Source organism: Rhinatrema bivittatum, chromosome 1 (genome assembly GCF_901001135.1).
Source record: "Rhinatrema bivittatum chromosome 1, aRhiBiv1.1, whole genome shotgun sequence".
Classification (NCBI taxonomy): Eukaryota; Metazoa; Chordata; class Amphibia; order Gymnophiona; family Rhinatrematidae; genus Rhinatrema; species Rhinatrema bivittatum.
Window position 1 is genome coordinate 196,964,644 of NC_042615.1, and position 20,454 is coordinate 196,985,097.

A 20,454-nucleotide genomic window follows, 5' to 3' on the forward strand; every position below is an offset into this window, starting at 1 on the left:
ACGTCTTTGTTCTACTAATATCTATGAATGGTGCCAACCTGGGTTCCAGCCCATCAAAACTCTTCTTCATGCAGTAAGTCATAAATTAGGGGGTTTTTGGTAGCATGCTGGCAGTCTCAGTAGAGTAGCCAATGAATGCTCAGACACAGGGGACTAAAGTGCCCTCTTCTTACTCGTAGAGGTAATCCTTCTAGAGCAGGGTTGAAGCAGATTGGCAGGCCACTATGGGGAAGCTTGTACTGCTGCAGCCATACTGCACCTGTTCAGTGGATACACGGAAGACTTCAGTTTCCGTTCTGCACCTTTCACATTTACTGAAAAAAAGAGGCAAAGAATAAAGTGCACAATCTGAATAGTATTTGACAAAATTTAATACACTATCAGGATTTTAAAAAATGAAAACTGCAACAAGAGCCCCTCCCCCCAAAAAATCAACATGGAAATACCACGAAAATGCACTAAAATGTAGTGCATATACTTTTAAAACAATCGTTAGGTAACATTGAACTTCCAAAGCTTGTGTTTATACAATAGCTCTCTAGCTTCTAATATTCCTTATTGTCCATATGAAAGAAGTTGGATATCCAGCTGCTTAAAACCTTCTTGATTTCCTGCATTGTATGCTATGTTTTCATATGAAGAGACTTGCAATCTGCATGGTCCGGGTTTTCTACACATTGTAAGAGACGAACTGGCCTGTAATCAAAGAAGCAGGAGGGTGAGAAATAGGGCTTTTTTATGCACAGTAATACAGTTGATGATGGTGGTGTTTTGTTTTGTTTTTTAATTCCAGCTGCTTCCCCTACTTCGTGCTCGCAGAAAAATAAAAACATAACCTCAGCCTGGGCTACAGCGATAGTGCCAGCAGCTTTCGTGTACAGCTGTCTGAAGTTTTTTGCTCTCTATTTTTTATGTTTTCCCCCCTAGCCCAACCATTGTAGCAACAAGCATGGATCAAAGTTACCCGTGGAACCCAGCACATGTCCACTCGAGTTAACGAGTGGATATCACTCTTCAGTGATGTCTGAGACTCCCTCCCTCCCAGGCGCTGCAGACACTGCCTCCACAGTGCTACTACAGATGGCTCAAGGAGCAGGAGATGGATCCAGGAAAAAAGCCTGGGATTTCCACAGAACTGCACTCAGATCATCGGGTTACTTCAATGGACAGAGCCTATCCTCTACCCCTTCAGTATAACGTATGTCAAAGCATAAAACAACAAACCCAAGAATAGGATCAAGCAAGTAACTGTAAAGCTCAACGGAGCAAATATAGAATAATGTAGAAAAACATGGTATACCTATACGCTCTTGCATCAACTTGGTATAAGAAAACGACCAAGGTTTCCGGTGTAATTGCTCAGTAATCTTGCACAAAGAAATATATGAAAATCTGCAGACCTGCAAGAAAACAAGCTTCGAGAGGACAGAAGACAGACAAGGAAGGGCGTCTGGACTGATCCGTGGTACTACAGGAACGAAAATTAACAGGTAAGAACTAATTTTCCTTTCCTGTACGTACCCGGATCAGTCCAGACAGTGAGATGTACCAAAGCTTCCCTAAACTGGGTGGGACCAAGACAGTCCCGCTCGAAGCACTTGCCGCCCAAAGGAACCGAACACCGGAGCGTGTACATCCAGATGGTAGTGCCGAGCAAAAGTGTGCAGAGACGTCCAAGTGGCAGCCCTGCAAATCTCCTGCGGGGAGACAAACTGACTCTCTGCCCATGAAGTAGCCTGAGAACGCAAGGAATGGGCTTTCAGACCCTCAGGAAGCGGACGACCTTGACAAAGGTACGCCGAGGAAATGGCTTCTTTCAACCAACGCGCAATCATGGTCTTAGAAGCCTGCTTACCCCGGTTGGGACCACTCCAAAGGACAAAGAGATGGTCCGATACGCGGAAGTCATTAGTGACCTGGAGATAGCGAAGCAAGATTCGTTTGACATCCAGCCGACGGAGGTCGCCACCAGCCGTATCCGCGACCTCCTCCGGCGAGAATGCGGGGAGTTCTACCGACTGGTTGACGTGAAAAGCGGAGACAACCTTAGGTAAGAAGGAAGGAACCGTCCTGAGAGAGACCCCGGAATCTGAAAAACGCAAGAAGGGCTCCCGACAGGACAGCGCCTGAAGCTCGGAAATATGGCGAGCAGAGGAAATAGAGACCAGAAAGACAGTCTTTAGAGTAAGATCCTTGAGCGTAGCGTGGCGAAGAGGCTCGAAGGGAGCCGGACAGAGAGCACGAAGGACTAGGTTGAGACTCCACGACGGACACGTGGCCCGAGAGGGGGGGCGGAGGTGTCTAACGCCCCTGAGGAAACGTCAGGGTGAGCTGCTAAGGCATGACCGTCCACCCGACCCAGGAGAGAGCCGAGCGCAGAGACTTGAACGCATACAGAACTGAAGGAGAGGCCCTTAGAGAGACCCTTCTGAAGAAAAGAAAGAATCAAAGGAATCGAGGTGGAGCGCGCAGGGACACCCGCCACCGTACACGCGGACTCAAAATCTTTCCAGATGCGCACATAGGCCAGAGAAGTCGACTGCTTCCGGGCTCACAGCAGGGTGGAGATGACCTCCTCCCTATAACCTTTGCGCCTCAGGCAACGCCGTTCAAAAGCCAGGCCGCAAGACAGAAGCGATCGGCCTGGTCGAAATATACAGGCCCCTGCCGGAGGAGACGAGGAAGATGACTGAAGTGCAGGGGCCCGTCCACCGCTAGATTGATGAGATCCGTGAACCACGGCCTTCGCTGTCACTCGGGAGCGACGAGAATCACCGGTCCCCTGTGGAGCTCAATTCTCCTGAGAACTTTCCCCACCAGTGGCCACAGGGGAAACACATACAGAAGGACGTCCGCTGGCCAAGGTAGAGCCAGAGCATCCATGCCCTCTGTGCCGTGCTCCCTCCAGCGGCTGAAGAACCGATTGGCCTTGGCATTGTGCAGAGTCGCCATGAGGTCGAGGTGAGGAGGACCCCACCTGTCCACTATCAGAGCCATGGCCGCGTCCGAGAGCTCCCACTCTCCCGGATCGAGCGACTGCTGGCTGAGGAAGTCGGCTTGAACATTGTCTCTTCCGGCGATGTGAGAGGCCGCAAGGCACTGTAGGTGACGCTCCGCCCAAGCGAGGAGACGGCTGGCTTCTAAGGCTACCAGGGGACTGCGAGTGCCCCCTTGGCGATTGATGTAGGCGACTGTGGTGGAGTTGTCGGACAGGACTCGTACCGCCATGCCGCGGATCAGGGGAAGGAACTCCTGAAGAGCCAGGCGGACCGCCAAAGTTTCCAGTCGATTGATGTGCCAACGCGACTGAGTCTGCGACTGAGTCTGCCTTTCTCAGTCCGGGGTGGACTGAGAAAGGCAGACCGCACCCCAGCCCAACAGGCTGGCGTCCGTGGTCACTATCGTCCACTATGGAGCTTGAAGAGGCATCCCTTGCAGAAGATGAGGAAGAGACAGCTACCACTGTAATTCGTCGGCAGTAGAATCCAAGAACGGAAGGACTACGTGGAACTGCTCCAACACTGGCTGCCAACGGGACAGCAAAGCTTTCTGTAACGGACGCATATGAGCAAAAGCCCAGGGGACAAGGTCGATGGTAGAAGCCATGGATCCCAGGACTTGGAGATAATCCCAGGCTGTCAGGGAAGGTAGGGCAATCAAAGTCTGGACCTGATCGATCAGCTTGAGGGCTCGCGCCCGAGGTAAGAAAACATTGCCTACTCGGGTGTCAAAGTGGGCTCCCAGAAATTCCAACTCCTGGGAGGGCTGAAGCTTGCTCTTGGAAAAGTTCACTATCCACCTGAGAGAGGCAAGGAGCTCCAAGACGCGATCCACCGCCCGCCGGCAAGAGGTCTCCGACTTGGCCCTGATGAGCCAATCATCCAGATAGGGATGGACGAGAACCCCTTCCCGGTGCAAGGCCGCCGCTACTACTACTATGACCTTCATGAAGGTGCGAGGAGCGGTCACGAGGCCAAAGAGGAGAGCTCGAAACTGGAAGTCCTGGTTGAGAATGTGGAATCGGAGATACTTCTGATAGTCGCGGTGAATGGGAATATGAAAATAAGCTTCTGCGAGATCGAGGGAAGCAAGGAACTCTCCGGGGTGGACCACCGCAATGACCGCCCGCAGGGTTTCCATGCGGAAGTGGGGGATCTTGAGAGCCCTATTGACCCTCTTGAGGTCCAATATTGGGTGGAAGGACCCTTCCTTTTTGGGCACAGTGAAGTAAATAGAATACTGGCCGGCGCCAATTTCCCTTTCCGGGACTGGGACCACTGCTCCCAGATCCAGAAGCTTGGAGAGAGTCTAGACCACTGCGTCCGTCTTGGCCCGGCCGCAAGGCGAGAAAAGAAAGAGATCTGGAAGTTCCCTGACGAGGTCGAAAGTGTACCCGTCTCTGATAATGTTGAGGACCCACTGATCCGACGTGATCTTGACCCATTCCTCGAAGAACAGGGAGAGGCGTCCGCCGAGGTAAGGAACCGAGGAATGGGTCAGCTGAACTTCATTGCGTGGCAGGTTTAGCGGTGGCACGCACGGGCTGGCCCTCGCGAAAGGGCCATCTGCCACGAAAGGACTGCGACCAGGACTGCGCACGAGAAGACCCCCTCGCAGAACCGCCCCGCCCCCGAGGAGCGAAGCGACGCTGGCCCCTGAAGCGAGAGGCCGCGAAGGATCGGGAAGACTTAGGGCGGTCCTCTGGGAGCTTATGGACCTTGTTGTCAGCCAAGGAGTCCATAAGCTTCTCGAGATCCTCGCCAAAGAGCATCTTACCTTTGAAGGGCAGCGTGCCCAGCCGGGTCTTCGAGGACTGATCAGCCGACCAGTGGCGTAGCCAAAGGAGCTTCCGGGCCGCCACTGCTGAAACCATCGCCTTCGCCTGGACACGGACCAGATCGTAGAGGGCGTCCAATACGTAAGCGGTTACTGCCTCCAGACATTCGGCTTGTTCTGCCTCACCTGGCGGAAGCTCCCGGGAGCAGAGTAACTGTTGGACCCACTGGAGGCCCGTTCGCATCATGAGACTGCTACAGCAAGACGCCCGGAACCCGAGGGCCAGAACGTCGAAGATGCGCTTCAGGTGAGCCTCCAGCTTATGATCTTGTGAATCCTTCAAGGCTGTGGAACCTTCCACTGGAATCGTGGTGTGCTTGGCCACTGCAGAAACATAAGAATCCACCGATGGATATCGCAACAGCTCCAAGCCCTCCTCCGGGAGGGGATAGAGCTTATCCATCGCACGCCCCACCCGAAGCGCACCCTCAGGAGCCTCCCATTCCCACAGGATAAGGAGCTTAAGCATGGGGTGGAAGGGAAAGGCCGAGACTGGAGCCCGGAGCCCTCCCAGAACCTGGTTCATATCCTTAGGGAGCGAGGCCATGAGATTATCCACGGAGGGACTCTCCAGACCCAGCTCCTGCAAAACAAAAGGGAGGAGGGGCTCTAATTCCTCCTTACGAAAAAGACAGAGGGCTCTAGGGTCATCCCCCTCTAGGGGGGGCATCCGCCGAATCCGAGGAAGCAGCGGGGTAAGAGGACATGGGAGACACCGGGGGGGGGGGAGGGGGTGCACCCCCAGGACCACCCGCATCCGAACTGGTCCCTGGGGCTCCGTGGCCGGTCCAGTGGTCAACAGCGCTGAACGAGGTATCTTTGGTGGGGGTGGGCAAGGGGGGGGCTTTCATTCAGCTCATGCAGGCTAGCTAGATAAGATTTGTGCATGAGGAGGACGAAATACGCTGAAAAAGGGACCCTGGATTTGGCAGGGGGGAGGGGGGGCGAGGGAAGGTCAGGACCCCCCTCCTGGGCACCCGCAGGGGCCAAATCGGGGGTTAAATAAAAAACATCTGGCCCCCCAGCCCCAGGGAGCACTGAAATCGGCCCCGATGAAAAATCCAAGATGGCGGCCGTTCCCGGGCTCTGCCGACCCGGGAAAAGCCTAGCCATGCCGGGAGGAGTGGAGCCCCGGGCTAAATTTGCTTGTCCTGCCGAGGAGGGACCTTCCCCACCCGGCAGGCAAGCAGTGCAAAGGTCCTGCCGCGAAAAACGTGAAGAGGGCAGCCCACAAGAAAGGCAGGCTGCCAGCCGGGACATAGCTAAGCCTCGGCTGAAGAAAAAAAGCTGAAAAAAAAGCTTGATTGACAGCCTGCACAGCAGGAGAGAGCAGGCGGGAAACCTGCTGCCTTCTGCTTCTCTGGCTGCCAGTTCTAGCCCTACTCTGACCAGAAAAAAATAAAAATCTGGTCAACTGCTGCAAATAAGTTAGAGGTAGGTGAGTACCTGCAACTTATTGAAAGTTTGAAACTTTTAAACTCCTTTTTTTTTTTTTACTGAGCGCAGCAGTGGGTTAAAAAACCCTCTCAGCAGCCAGAGGGGGAACGAGGCCCGGAGAGCGTCGGTCCCCACACCTGGAAGCGTCCACGGACTCAGGACTATGCAGGGAACCCCCTCCTGCAAAAGGGGCAAAGCCCCCCTGAGCCGGGCAAGAGCTGGGAGACGGACATCTCCCACACAAAAACAGTAAAAGCACTAAAAGAAGGCAAAATTTCCTTCATAGATTTTTTCCTTTGTTTCTAAAACAAGTGGGAATCAAAAGAACTACTTGCTTGAGCCGAAAAAGAAAGAAGAAGAGGCTGACTAGCCTACAGCAGAGAACCGAAGGGGAGATGCTGCACCTGCTGGAGACAGACGAATACTGAAGGGATAGAGGATAGGCTCTGTCCTGATATAGGGCATCCTTCAAGTTTTAGTCTGTCTCCACCTGCTGGAAAGGAGGCACAACCCACTGTCTGGACTGATCCGGGTACGTACAGGAATGTCTGTTAATATTATCTGGGTAAGCCTGTTTTGTGCAGGAGAACTGTCCTAAAATGATCATTAAAACTTTATACTGATCATTTTGAGGTTCATACTCAGTGCCGTGTATCCAGTTAAGTTTGTATTTAGCCAGATAAATAGCAGGATCTGAAAATCCCGCCAGGCTGACCGGATCCGAGATTGCCAGATAACTTTTTATCCAGCTTGCTTGGGGCATTCTGGAGCAGAGCCAGCTCCAGATTTTAAGCATTATCTGGCTAATATAGCCAAAGAACTTTAGGATTGCTAAACAGCAGTCCTAAAGTGAGCTGGATAAACTTATCTAGGCAGCTAATTTTAAAATAGATAAGGACATTCAGCAGCTTACCAGGATGCTCTTTGGTTCTGTACACAGCCTTGGCAAGCAGTCATATGTGCCAGGAATACATTTACAAAGATTTGCAGCAAGGAGGCCAAGAGTGCATGCTCTATTTAGCATACACACGTTGCTCAGCAAATAGGTGCTAGTAGCACATTGAAGCTAAAGTGTAATGGATTAGTATGGACACTTGGGAAGACCGTTTTCATATCTACACATTCTAATTTAGCACATGATCCATTATCAGGCATTTCATCATGCACATATAAATTGTACTGATATGCATGCTAAAACATTTTTAGAGTGAGGTTATATTCTAATCAGTCAGTCCATAACAGTTTGTCTTTAATATGTTTTGTCATGGATGATTTGATACAAACGAAGCTCACAAAAATTATTTCCCTATCTTATATATAATCAATCTCATTTGGATAAATTATCCTTATCTGCAAGAAGGTACATTTCTATTTGGTATTTTTACTGTAGCAAGGAAATATTCTTGATGAATTAAGTTCTATACGTAAAAGCAAAGAATTACCTGTAATTGTCAAAACAGGAATATTTGAAATTTCTTCTCTTAAGATCATTTTCCAACTCAGTAACACTTTGGCCATCGCAAGACTCACTGAAAAGGAAATCATATATAAAAATAAGGCATATCAAGGGTGTAATGAACTACATGTATTAATTCATATCATGTATGTTTGAATAGTTGTATATATTTAAAGCATTCTCTCTCAATAGAGAAAACATTCTTTTTTAAAAATGGCATTTGCTGCACTGTGAATTCTGGTAACATCTGCTGTTTCCAAATTAAAATCTAAAAGTTCAAAAGTGCTTCATCATCTCTGATCATAGATTTTCAGTTTAGTTTATTTGCATTTATGAAGCCATATTATCTTGTGAGCCCAAGGCTATGTGTTTATTTATTTAAAACATTTTATATACCATTGGTAACAGCTAAAATCATGCTAAGCAATTTACAACTAGATATATATGAATGGAGAATTCTGAAAGTTCTTGCAATGGGACACAATGTAACCTCTTAAATCTTACAGAAAAAAATGAAGAGATGAACTATACATATCAGGGATGCTCAAACGGGTGTCCCCCCCCCCCCCCCCCAGATATGTCTAATGAATATGCATGGGAACTATTTGCATGCACAAGAGATAGTGCATGCAAATAAATCTCTTGCATATTCAATAGACATATCCTGAAAACCACCCCTGATATAAACTATTTTCTAATATGGGTATTCATTCACAGAAGTTTACTAGATCATGACCGCCCATCCTAACAATACAAACTCACAGATCGATCCAGTAAAGTGCGGCCGCGTTTACCCCGCTCCTAACTCGCGTTCTACTCACTTTCCGGCCGCGTTAGCCCTTCCTGCGATACACTATCCCCTTTAACCTATTCCTACCGCGTCCTAAAATCCCCGGGCAACTCCTTCCGCACGCGGCATGTATATTGCATGCAAATGATCGAATTAGCTATTCCCTACCATCCAGTAACGCATGCCCCGACTATCCCTTTTTTACCCTGCCGTTTTGCCGCGCGTTTAACCTGCTAACTTACCGCCTACCCCTACCCCTGCTTTAGAGGTAGGAGTAAGGGTAGGCAGCAAACTTTCCCCCAGCCCCCGCTCTCCTGCCCTGGCCGCGTCCATGGGTGCTGGTCTCTGGGGCAGCCCCAGTCCTCTCCCCTCCTCCCGAAGCAACAAAAGCAAAAAAAATCGAAAAAAAAAGTTGCAAGAAAGAGAGGGGAGAGAGGACGGGCAATCCTACGCTCGGGATGGCCAGTCCCTCACCCCTCCTCCCGAGGCAAGGCGTGAAAAGCAGCCTTGCTCCGGGAGGAGGGGAGAGAGGACTGGCAGTGTGAAGTGACCAAGCGACTTACTTTTTTTTGCTGCCCTCCGGAGGAGACGGCCATCAGCAGAAACGGATCGCGGCTCCCCTCCCCTGCCTCCCGGCGAAGATGGACGCCTGCACGGGGGAAAGCGGCCCCTGTGCGTGCAATTGGCCGCTCAAGACGTGACGTCGCATGCCGTGACGCCAAACATTGTGACGTCACGTCTTGAGCAGCCAATTGCACGCACAGGGGCCGCTTTCCCCCGTGCAGGCGTCTATCTTCGCTGGGAGCAGCGATCCATTTCTGCTGATGGCCGTCTCCTCCGGAGGGCTGCAAAAAAAAGTAAGTCACTTGGTCGCTTCACACTGCCAGTCCTCTCTCCCCTCCTCCCAGAGCAAGGCTGCTTTTCGCGCCTTGCCTCAGGAGGAGGGGAAAGGGGCTGGCCATCCCGAGCGTAGGATCGCCCGTCCTCTCTCCCCTCGCTCTTGCTACTTTTTTTTTCGCTTTACACTGCCAGTCCTGTCTCCCCTCCTCCCGGAGCAAGGCTGCTTTCGCGCCTTGCTTCGGGAGGAGGGGTGAGGGCTGACAATCACCCGCCCGCCGGCTCCCGCCTCGATGACAGCACGCCCGTCCGCCGGCTCCCGCCTCGATGACAGCCCGCCGGCTACTGCCTCGATGAACTCGCTCCTGCCTCGAACGCGCGCGCCCGCCGGCTCCCACCAGTAAGTTAACTTTTTTTTACACTTTTGTTTTTAATTTTCGCCTGCACCTTGCTTCGGGAGGGGGGGAACCATCCACTTCCTGGTACCTGTCATTTCAAATGTCAGTTGAAATGACAGGTACCAGCGCACCCAGGATACTGCATAGGCGCTGTATTAAGCGCCTATACAGTAAAATGGGTTGCGCGGGCCTAACCCTTCGCCTAACGCTTCACAGACGCGGCTTGCATTTGCAAGCAATTTAAATAGAGTATCGAGCGGTATGTGAGCAGGACTGTGCGTGCGGGGAACGAGGGTGCGCCCGGCACTGCCGCACTCTTTCTAACGCGGCCTTGCTGTATCGACCTGTCAGTAAATTGGAAAAACAATGACAATGTCCAAAAGTGGAAGAGTGGCAGATGATAGCAAGGTTGCCTGAATATAGCCTTTTGGGAGTCCAGTACTAAACTCCAGTCGACTTTGCTGAAGGAGTGTTCGTGTTCTTAAATAAAGCTTCTCTCTCGTGTCAAGGAGAAAATGGATGCTATTAATTCTGACATCTGACTGCTCTGAAACATGGAGCTGTGTTTGTTAATTCAGCCCATCCCATGAGAAAGTGGTTAATCCTGAAATCTGTGCCTGATGGACCAACTCTGCCTTGTGTTGAAACCCTAAGTCTACTTTACCACTTGCGTGGCTTTCTTATCCCCAGCAGAGAAAACCATCTCGGGGCAACCATGGAGGAGAAATATTAAGGTATCACAAATGACACAACACCATCTCCTCCACCTCGATGCTTTAAAAAGCCCTAGAACACAACTTTGCATGTATTCCAGCAAGAACAATGAATCTCGAACTGCTGCTCCTGCTTTTTAAAACAGATTTAAAGTGAATGAGGTCCATTTTGAGTAAGCCGACGAATGGGAAAGTTATCTACCCAGATAACTTTATGTGGGTATACTCATCAGACACTTACCTGGATAATGTTATCTGGATAACTTTAGGGCGAGTACTTTGCCAAGCAGACTTACCCGGCTAACTCTGTCCACACAAAGTGAAACCATGCCTTGGCGACATCCCAAGTGCTGCCTCTTGTACCTGAATATATTTTGTGCAAGTAACAATTTGTCGCACAAAGTTTTAGTGGGAGTGAGGAAGACCCTTTAATGGAAGCATCCACTGGCATGAGCTGCTGCTCAGAGGCAACAGCCAAGTGAGTGGGCATCACATGCTATGATGTTTATAATGCAAACAATCCTCATACTCAGCTGGGAGGGAGAAGCAGGCTAGGATACAGCCTATTTCTCCCTCTCAGCTGTATGCTAAAATGGGATCGTGCGCTCACTGCTCAGCCACACAATTCCAAAACAGACTAGGATAGGGGAATATCCAACTAGTTTGACTATTTTAGCACTTTGCATAGCCACTGCCTATTGCCTATTCTCACTGCGGGGGTTCTGTGCACCAGCAAATCAAATTTGTTGCACAAGATCATTTTTTGCAAAACCTGTAAATTACTTAAAATAAATCAAAAGAGAAATAAATAGAAGGAAAACAAGAACAAAAAAGAAGTTGCAAAAGCTAAGAAATGCTTTAATTTGCAAAGGTGTCCATGCTGCATTCTAATTATGAACCTTTGTAGCTGAAGTACATGTAGCAGGTTTTTTTAAATTAACTAATTTTAAATAAGGCAAGGGAACTCAACAAACAGTTATTTTTATATTTGTTGTCACATTCTTAAATTGGCTAAAAGAAAGGTCAGGTTTCCAATCATTTTTAACAACAACTACAGAACAGATTTGAGAGTTATTTTGCATGAGTTAACTTTACCGGTCAGGTCCACCAATGTCATCTATAATCCAGAGTCTCACTTCAGAGATTTTGTTGGGGTTTAAATTCATGACCTCAACACTTCTGAACAGACTGCAAGAACAGAAGTAGAACAAGGTGATTAGTACCAACCCTAGGCTTGCTAGTGTGTTACAATATGCTTCACTGTGCACAAGGGACACCATCAGAGCTGGTAAAAAACGGAATGGCTGATTTGATCACAATTCTGGTGCAGCAGCAAGAATATGAAAGTAAAAGTAAGAGAGATTCAGCAACAGCAGCTTATTAAAAACTGACTCAGCAAGATGGCTCTATCTGGTTGTTTAATTAGCTGCTGCCTCTACAGTAAAACATGAGATTTGCTCATAAATCGAAACACAAACAGAAAGACTACTTTAATTTGCACAGAAATTTTAACTAAATTTAGTTTGCATTTCAAATTTATTACTGCAGCTGGATCACTTTTGCTTTGTTTTTTTCAATCCTCCTCTGTTGCACAAGACTGAATCTATCCAACCGAACAAACTGCATTTCTCCACTCGCAGCCCACTGGTGCCTCCCTCTTCTTCTGCCACGAGCAGGATGGGCGCCACTCGTGGCTGCTGAGCTGTCTTTTGATGGCACCCCCTTCTGGCTGGCACCTGGGGTGGACCGCACTCCCTCAGCCCCCTTAATATGCCACTAGTGCCGTTGCACTATTTAATATACTTCCAAAATTAGCCAGATAAGTTTATCCAGTTAACTTAGGGGCAGATTTTCAAAGGGTTATGCACGTAACTTACGTGTGTAACCCCGAGAACCTGCCCCTGCGTGCGCCAAGCCCATTTTGCATAGGCTCGGCGACACACGCAAGCCCTGGGACGCGCATATGTCCCAGGGCTTTGAAAAAGGGGCGGGTAAGGGGCGGGGCTGGGGGCGGGGCGGAGGTCCGGGGGCGGTCCGGGGCAGTCTCGAGTCCTCCGGCACAGCGGTCGTGCCAGGGGATGGCATGCCAGCAGATGGCCAGCAGGCGTAACTCCTGAAATAAAGGTAGGGGGGATTTGGGTAGGGCTGGGGAGGGTGGGTTAGATAGGGGAAGGGAGGGGAAGGTGGGGGGAGTGGAAGGAACGGGGAAAACCATCGGGGTGCCGGGTTGCGCGCACAAATGTACGCCCGCGTGTACCTCTTAAAAACCGGCCCATGTTGTGGGTAAACATACATGCATCTTATAATAAGCACACATATCATGCCTTCATGTTATAAAATACCATGGAGGAAACTTTCAAAGGCGTTGCACTTGTAAACATAACATACTATCGTAGCAATTTTCAAAAGCCATTTATGCACATAAAGTGCACTTATATATGTAAATCCTATGGACAATTCAATGGCATATATTGTAGCAATTTTCAAAGGCCCACTTACACGGGTAAAGTGCATTTACATGTGTAAAGCCCAGTTTTATGCTCATAAATCCTTTTGAAAATTACCCCTTTAGGTAATACTATGCGCGTCCATACGTACATGAGCCGAAAAGAAATTAATGCTTTAAAAGAACTACAGGCTACTCACAATTTCATCATAAAACCTGTCGGTAAGGGGTGGTTCAGTTCTTCTACAGAATTGTAAGGATTGTGGGTAGCCTGTAGTTCTTTTAAAGCATTCATTCCTTTTCGGTTCATGTAATTTTTAATTATGGAACAAACACATTTCTACAGTTAAGGAATGATGTCAGCAGGTTACATAGTTGATTCAATTCAATGACTGGTTAGCTGCTAAGTCAAGATGTGTCTTTTACAATATGCTGTCATTGAGCTTTATCTTCAATTTTAAAGTGAGTTTGGCACCAATGTGATAACATGCCAGACTACGGCAAGGTTTGTGTGTTAAAAATGAAAGTAATGCTAAGTGCGGTTTTTTCTTTTTATGTTTTGAAGACATACGGTATATTTTTTAATGTGCTTTCCTTTCAGTAAGAAAATACTAGCAGTGCAATGAAAGAAGAAGCATTAATTTTCTGTGAGATGGCTATGGTTCCCCCTGAAGCGGATCCCTATTTTGAAACACGGACCCATGTCTGGGCACTGATATAGAAGAAACCACATAGATACGTTTTATTTGCAATTGAAGAATAACAAAAAGAAGTATACAAGGACATTTGACCTAGGATTAGTTGTTAAGGCAATTGAAAGCCTCTTGGCTAGGAGTGCCTAGTATGACAGTCAATACTGATAAATCATTGTTTATAAAGATATTGTTTTTTGTGCTATATGTATCACTACCATCCTGCTGCCTGTCATTCATCTGGTTCTGAACTCAGTTTACCACCTTCGGACCAACCTCCAGGCTGCCCATCTTGCTTAGGAATGTCCTCTGCAGGCTGATACTAAAGGCCTTACTGAAATCTAACAAGAGATATAAAATAAGTAAGCAGGCACTCTACCTGTCTTTCCTGACAGCTCCGCCAGGCAATGATCCATTCAGCATCACTCGAACCACACCACACGATGCTTTTGCAAACTGCAACCAAAGACATACCGTGCTTTACATGTACTTCTAAACATTTATGTAAATGCTTAAACAGCACAGGAATGCAGTTTTCCCATAAACTCTTGGTGGAGGTAAAGCTCCCGAACAAACAGAAAACACTGGGAAGCAGCAGCCTAAAGCCCTCTCAAGGAAGCGAGAAAGAGTCAGAGGCAGTGTGGGTGATAGGTGTGTGTGTATACAATGTATATATGCAGGGAGTGGGGAGGGTTCCTGTACTCATCTAATTCAATTTTATATTTCTTTAGGTTCTGTGCAAGGAGGAATATCTATGGTTTTCCTATATTATCCCGATGTCAGATAGATAGAGCTCTGATTAACAAAGCTTAAAAGGACTGTTATGCAAGGAAAATTCATGGGGTGAAGTTTAATTCTAAATTGCTCTATACTACAGTCAAACATTTAGAGAACATCCTTCTTCTTTATTAGATAATCCTTTACCTTTGCAGTCGAATTGCAATGATTGTGCTAAGTTTTTTTTTGAATAAAGCTCTCATTTTGAGGAAAAACATTTCCGATTTTGTTTCTTTGAAAGCTCCAGAGCATTTATACGGTTTAACTGGGATTCTTTTGAATCTGTGACTGAACTTGAAATTAGTCAAATTATTGCTAAAATAAATCCTGCATTTCATCCTCTTGATCCAATTCCAGTAAATTCTCTGAAAGAGATGAGGAATGTTTATTATTATAAACTTACCAATTTAGTCAATATTTCTCTATCTGAAGGACCGGTTCCAGCTAGTTTAAAGCAAGCTGAGATAAAGCCTATTTTTAAATCTAAAGCTGGGAGGAATGATGACTGGAATAATTATAGGCCAGTTTCTAATTTTTCTTTTCTGTCTAAAATTCTTGAGAAAGTTGTGATCTCTTAGGCCTAGATTTATCAATCTGCAGTAAATATCACATGCAATAGGAAAAGGGGTGTGTTTTATGGCAATAGCCTGTTTATTGCAATGTGCATTATCTTAGTGCTTTGCATAGGTATTACTGCAAAGTGTGTTAACTTTTTGTGGTAATATCTGCATAATGACATTTTCCTACCTGCAATGTGCTCATTTCAAAGCCAGCCCACTTTTATGGAAATCCCACCCCTGACTCCTTCCCAACCCCTTTTAAAAATTTGCATCGCACCATGCGTTATGGTGCTTATCACATGCGTTAAGGCTTTTTCGCATGTGAAAACGCATTAATGCGATTTAATAAATGGATGTCATCGGCGTAGATGAAGTGTGTGAGACCTAGGTTGTATAGGAGCTTGCATATGGGCAGCATGTATATGTTGAAAAGAGTAGTTGATAGTGAGGAACCTTGGGGGATGCTTCGGGTTAGTTTGATAGATGTAGATTCACTGTTTCCTATTTTGACCTTGTATTGTCTGTCTGCTAGATAGGATTCGAACCAGAGTAGGGCAGTGCCTGTTATGCCAATTTCGGAGAGTCTGTCTATAAGAATTTTGTGGCTGATGGCGTCAGAGGCTGTTGAGATGTCTAACATTGCTAGAATGTAAGATTGTCCATTGTCTATTCCTTTGAGGAGTGTGTCAGTTAGGGAGATTAGTAGAATTTCAGTGCTAAAGAATTTGCGAAAACCGAATTGGGATGGGTATAGAAAGTTGTGTTTCTCTAAGTGTTCCGTGAGTTGGGGGTTAACTACTTTCTCAAGGAGTTTGGCTAAGAAGGGGAGAATGGAGATTGGCCTGAAGTTAGCTGGATCTTCTGGGTTCAGATTGGGTTTTTTTAGGATGGGTTTGACTATGGCTTGTTTTATTGTGCCTGGGAGCAGTTAACAGAGAACTAAAGGGAGAAAATTCAAGGAATGGGGCTGAGGTGAGAAAGGTAGCTTGGACGAAAGATGGTTCGCTACCAGGCAATGGGTGGGCCTGGGCAGGGATTTTTGGAGGGGGGGGGTGATAGGTTTCTAGCGGAAAGGCTTTCAAGAATAGCCATGTTTTGAGGTGTTTTTTGAAGGTTTGAGTCGAGGGTTCTGTTCAGAGATGGGGTGGTAGTGAGTTCCATAAAGAGGGGCCGGCTACTGATATGGCTCGTTTTCTGGCTCGGAATGGAGAAGATGTCATAGAAGTGAGTTAGTAGTTGGTTTATGAGGACTAGGTCAGTTTGTTTGAACCATGTTTCTGTGATGGCGCATATGTCAGGATTGTGGTCAAGGAGGATGTCATTCAGAATGTTTTTTTTTTTAACTAGTGATTGGGCGTTGAATAGAATTAGAAAGAAGGCTGAGAGGCCAAGGAACTGTGTCAGAGGGGATATCATGATTGGGATTAGTGCTCTAGGGTGAGAGGTGGGATATCTGTTGAACGTTTTTCTGAGGTTATGGGTCAGACTCTTGATAATTGGTATGTGATGCTCTTCCAAGTATGTTGGGGGATCACAGTAATTATACGCGGGGAGTCTCAGGGGGAGGATCATGGAGTCAAGGGGGTTTGTAGATTGGGGTACCAGTAGAAAAGTGTTTGGGTGTTCTGGGTAGCTTGTGGGGGGTTTGAGGGGGAGGTGAGGGGTTGAAGGCAGGGGACAGGCGTATTAGGAAGTGGTTGGGAGATCTCAGGATAAGGGGAGTTGAAGATATTGCTTCGATAATTTGGTCCTGGGGATGCTGGGGAGCGAATCAGGTCAGGAGGAGTAGAGTTGACTATTGCTAAAGTGGGTGGGTTGGATGAGGTAGGTGAAGCTCAGTAGGGGCAGTTCAAAGGGGGCAGCACAAAGGGGCACACCAAGGGGCATGCACACGATGCCCGGCTGTCTCTTTTCCAAGTTGAACAGCCCTAATCTCTTTAGCCTTTCCTAGGGAGCCATTCCATCCCCTTTATCATTTTGGTTGCTTTTCTCTGATCCTTCTCCAGTGCATATATATCTTTTTTGAGATTCAGCAACCAAAATTTTACACAGTACTCTAGGTGCAGTCTCACCATAGAGCAATAGAGGCATTATGGTAGTCTCCATTTTATTCACCATTCCCTCCCTAAAAATTCCTAACATTCTGTTTGCTTTTCTGACCACTGCAGCATACTGAGCTGATGATTTCAATGTATTTTCTTGGGTGGTAACTTCTAATATGGAACCCAGCATTGTGTAACTACAGCATGGGTTATTTTCCCATACATGCATCACCTTGCACTTGTCCACATTTAATTTTATCTACCATTTGGATGCCCAAACTTCCAGTCTTACAAGGTCCTCCTGCAATTCATCACAATCTGTTTGAGATTAAACTACTCTGAATAATTTTGTGTCATCTGCAAATCTGATTGCCTCACTTGTCGTATCCCTTTCCAGATCATTTATAAATATATTGAAAAGCACCGGTCCAAGTACAGAACCCCAAGGCACTCCACTATTTACCTTTTTCCACTGTGAAAACTGACCATTTAATCCTACTATCCGTTTCCTGTCTTTTAACCAATTTGCAATCCATGAAAGGACATCACCTCCTATCCCTTGACTTTTTAGTTTTCTTAGAAGCCTTTCATGAGTGACTTTGTCAAACGCCTTCTGAAAATCCAAATATACTACATCTACCGGTTCAACTTTATCCACATATTTATTAACCCTTCAAAAAATGTAGCACATTTGTGAGCCAAGACTCACAGTTTCCGTTGCGTGTCCTGGCCATGTGGGTGCTGCGACAGGGCCTGCTCACCTCGCGCTGCCCTCAACTAGCTCTGGTCTCGCCGCTGCTGCCAGCTCTCGCCATCCCCGTCACTCACCACGGCCCTCTCCGGCTTCCTCCACGCCACAAGCCTCACAGCGGAGCTCTCGTTGGGGCTCTGTGTCTTCGGCCGCCTCGGCCCCACCCCTAGGCGCACACGCGGCCGACGTCCTCAGATTTAAAGGGCCAAGCACGGGAAAACCGATGTGGGCTCAGATTGATGACATCACATGAAAGCCCTATATATAGCAAGGCCCTGTCCCCAGGACCTCGCCTTGGCAATCGGGTCGACACCATGGTGTACTTAGTTTGCCTAATCCTGTGTTCCAGTGTCTCCTTGTTCCAGCCTCTCCTTGTTCCTGAGTTTCCGTGTGTTCCTGTATCCTTACTCAGGTAGTACCTTTTTGGACTGATCTCTGGTACTGACCTCGGCCTGCCTGACTACTCTCTTGTCTGCTGCCTGGAACTGACCTCTGCCTGCCTGACCACTCTCTTTGTCTGCTGCCTGGAACTGACCCTCGCTTGCCTTGACTACGCTCAGACTGACCTTGGTATTGACCCCTGCTTTGGCTGACCACTTCTGGAATGATACTCTGGCTCTGACCCTTGCGCTTCTCTCGGACACTCTCTTCTGGCCTGCTGTGACTACCAGACCAACCTGCTTGGAATCTACCTGAGGCCTTCACGTGACTAGACCCTCAGGCGCTGCCTGCCTCGCCCAGAGAACCTTCCTGAACTGTTACCTCCCTGAGGTCTCTGGAGCTTCCAGTTCAGATCTGGTCCATTCTCTCTGCATTAGCCGCGCACCCTTGCTCGTGGTGGGCATATCCCTCCACTACCTCTCTGGGAGACCATCTGAGGCCCATCTAAGTCCAGGCGGTCTGGGTACCCAAGAGCTCAACCTGCAGAAACCCCGGACTGTTATTGGTGAAGCTCCAGCTAGCCTCTGTCTCCTCGTGTGCTCTGCCTCCTGGTGGCAGGCGCTCTCTGGGTCCAACCAGAGGGCCGTATCAATCCTGCACCAGGCCAAGGGTCCACCTCCAGCACAACAGTTTCTCCATGGTGGCTGTGTTCCATTAAATCATGTCTTTCTATATCCTCTGTGATTTTGTTCTTTCAAATAGTTTCCACTATTTTTCCTGGTTCTGAAGTCAGTCTCATTGGTCTATAGTTTTCCGGAACACCCCTGAAGCCCTTTTTTTTTTTTTTTTAATTCATTCTTTAATAAATTTTTCATCCTCATATAAATGATATAATACAAGAAAATCAATTATAGGCAATGCTCAATCTACCAATAACCAACAAAACACTATAATCAACAAGTCCACATATCAAGGGGACAATTTGTTAAGCAAATCAAAGTAGAAACTCAAAAAAAGTAACCCAGGAACATACCTCAGCCTCAAAATTACGAATACAGGTTTAAGTCTTATTGAGTAGAAAAGTTTCAAGATGTGCAGGGTCTGTAAAAATAAACCCATTATCTTGAAAAGTTATCACACATTTACAGGGAAATTTCAGGTAAAAAGAAGTTCCAGTAGCCAAGACTCAAGACTTCAATTGGAGAAACTGTTTTCTTTTGAACTGTGTCTCTCTAGAGACTTCAGGAAATACCAGGATCTTTTGTCTTCAAAATAAGCTACCCTTATATTTGTGACCAACCCTTCGGTTTGTCACTAAATGGCCCTAGGTCCCTTACCATCTGGACTAGTAACATCATGGGATTTTCCATTTTCCTTCAGTCTCTCCATTGAGCTGACTGTGATTGGCTATCCCAGGGGTATAAAGTGGAGTTAGAGAAGTACAGGGTGTGGCAGTCTGAGTTAGAGGTTGTGGACTAAGGAGCTGTTTTTGTTTTCTCTCTGCTGAGTTGGGCCCACTAACCCAGCCTGGTATTTTTCTTTTGTTTAGGGGAGATCCCTTCTCAGTACACTCCCTGTCTGAGAGGGTCTGCCTCTCTTTTGTAGAGAGTTAAGGTTTTTGTGGATTTTGTCCAGTTTTTATAAGTTTTCTTATTCTGGGGAATACCATGTGCCTTGGGAAAGGAGCAACCCCCTCCAATCCTGAGAGCAGGGGTTGGAGACCTATGAGCAACCCCCTCTACTCCACAGAGGAAGCAAGAGCAGTGACAGCACTACCCAGCATGAGACTTTTTGAATAGAAACTTTTGGATTTTTCCCCTTTTTGTTTGTGTGGAAGTTTTTTTTTCCCCACCCCTCTGCACAAACTGGTGAAGGACAGAGAACTGTGAGCTGAACTGGAACATCTGGCCTCTCTCCCAGAGAGGTCTCTCAAGGTTATACTATCAAGCCTTGGGAGACTCCCAATCAGATCTCCACCCCAAAGGGATCGGGACACAGGCTGTGGGCTTCAGACTGAACGATGGACTCAGGTAGGGTCTTTTTGTGGTGTGGGCCCCCCCCCCCCCCACTAGGATTCTCCCTCTACTGGGTTGTTGCACGAATGAGTATGCAGTGGCAGGCTCCCTCCCAGGAGCCGGAGAGATGGACACCAGCTTCCCAGCAGAGACTCCATGTAAATAGTTCAACTGTACAGTTTCATTTGCCAAATGATTGTGGGACAGTGATTAACCTTTTGGAAATAATTAGTAAATATGATTTTGAATACCCAGTCTGAGTCCAGTCTGTCTGTGAAGAGTACACTACATGAGAAAGATGCACACACCCTAGAAGAGACTCT

At 47.4% G+C, this 20,454-nt stretch overlaps 1 protein-coding gene across 1 annotated transcript in view; it reads right to left on the reverse strand.

Moving 5' to 3' along the window:
• Positions 1 to 353: 353 nt before the first annotated feature.
• Positions 354 to 20,454, reverse strand: part of LOC115085097 (ADP-ribosyl cyclase/cyclic ADP-ribose hydrolase 1-like) — a 91,108-nt gene continuing 71,007 nt past the window's right edge. Inside the window, exons 5-8 of the mRNA XM_029590699.1 lie at positions 13,985 to 14,061; positions 11,563 to 11,655; positions 7,716 to 7,802; positions 354 to 696 (exon numbers count right to left, since the gene is read on the reverse strand). Of these exons, the coding sequence (XP_029446559.1) occupies positions 624 to 696; positions 7,716 to 7,802; positions 11,563 to 11,655; positions 13,985 to 14,061 (330 nt within the window). The 3' untranslated portion in view covers positions 354 to 623. The remainder of the gene's footprint in view (positions 697 to 7,715; positions 7,803 to 11,562; positions 11,656 to 13,984; positions 14,062 to 20,454) is intronic.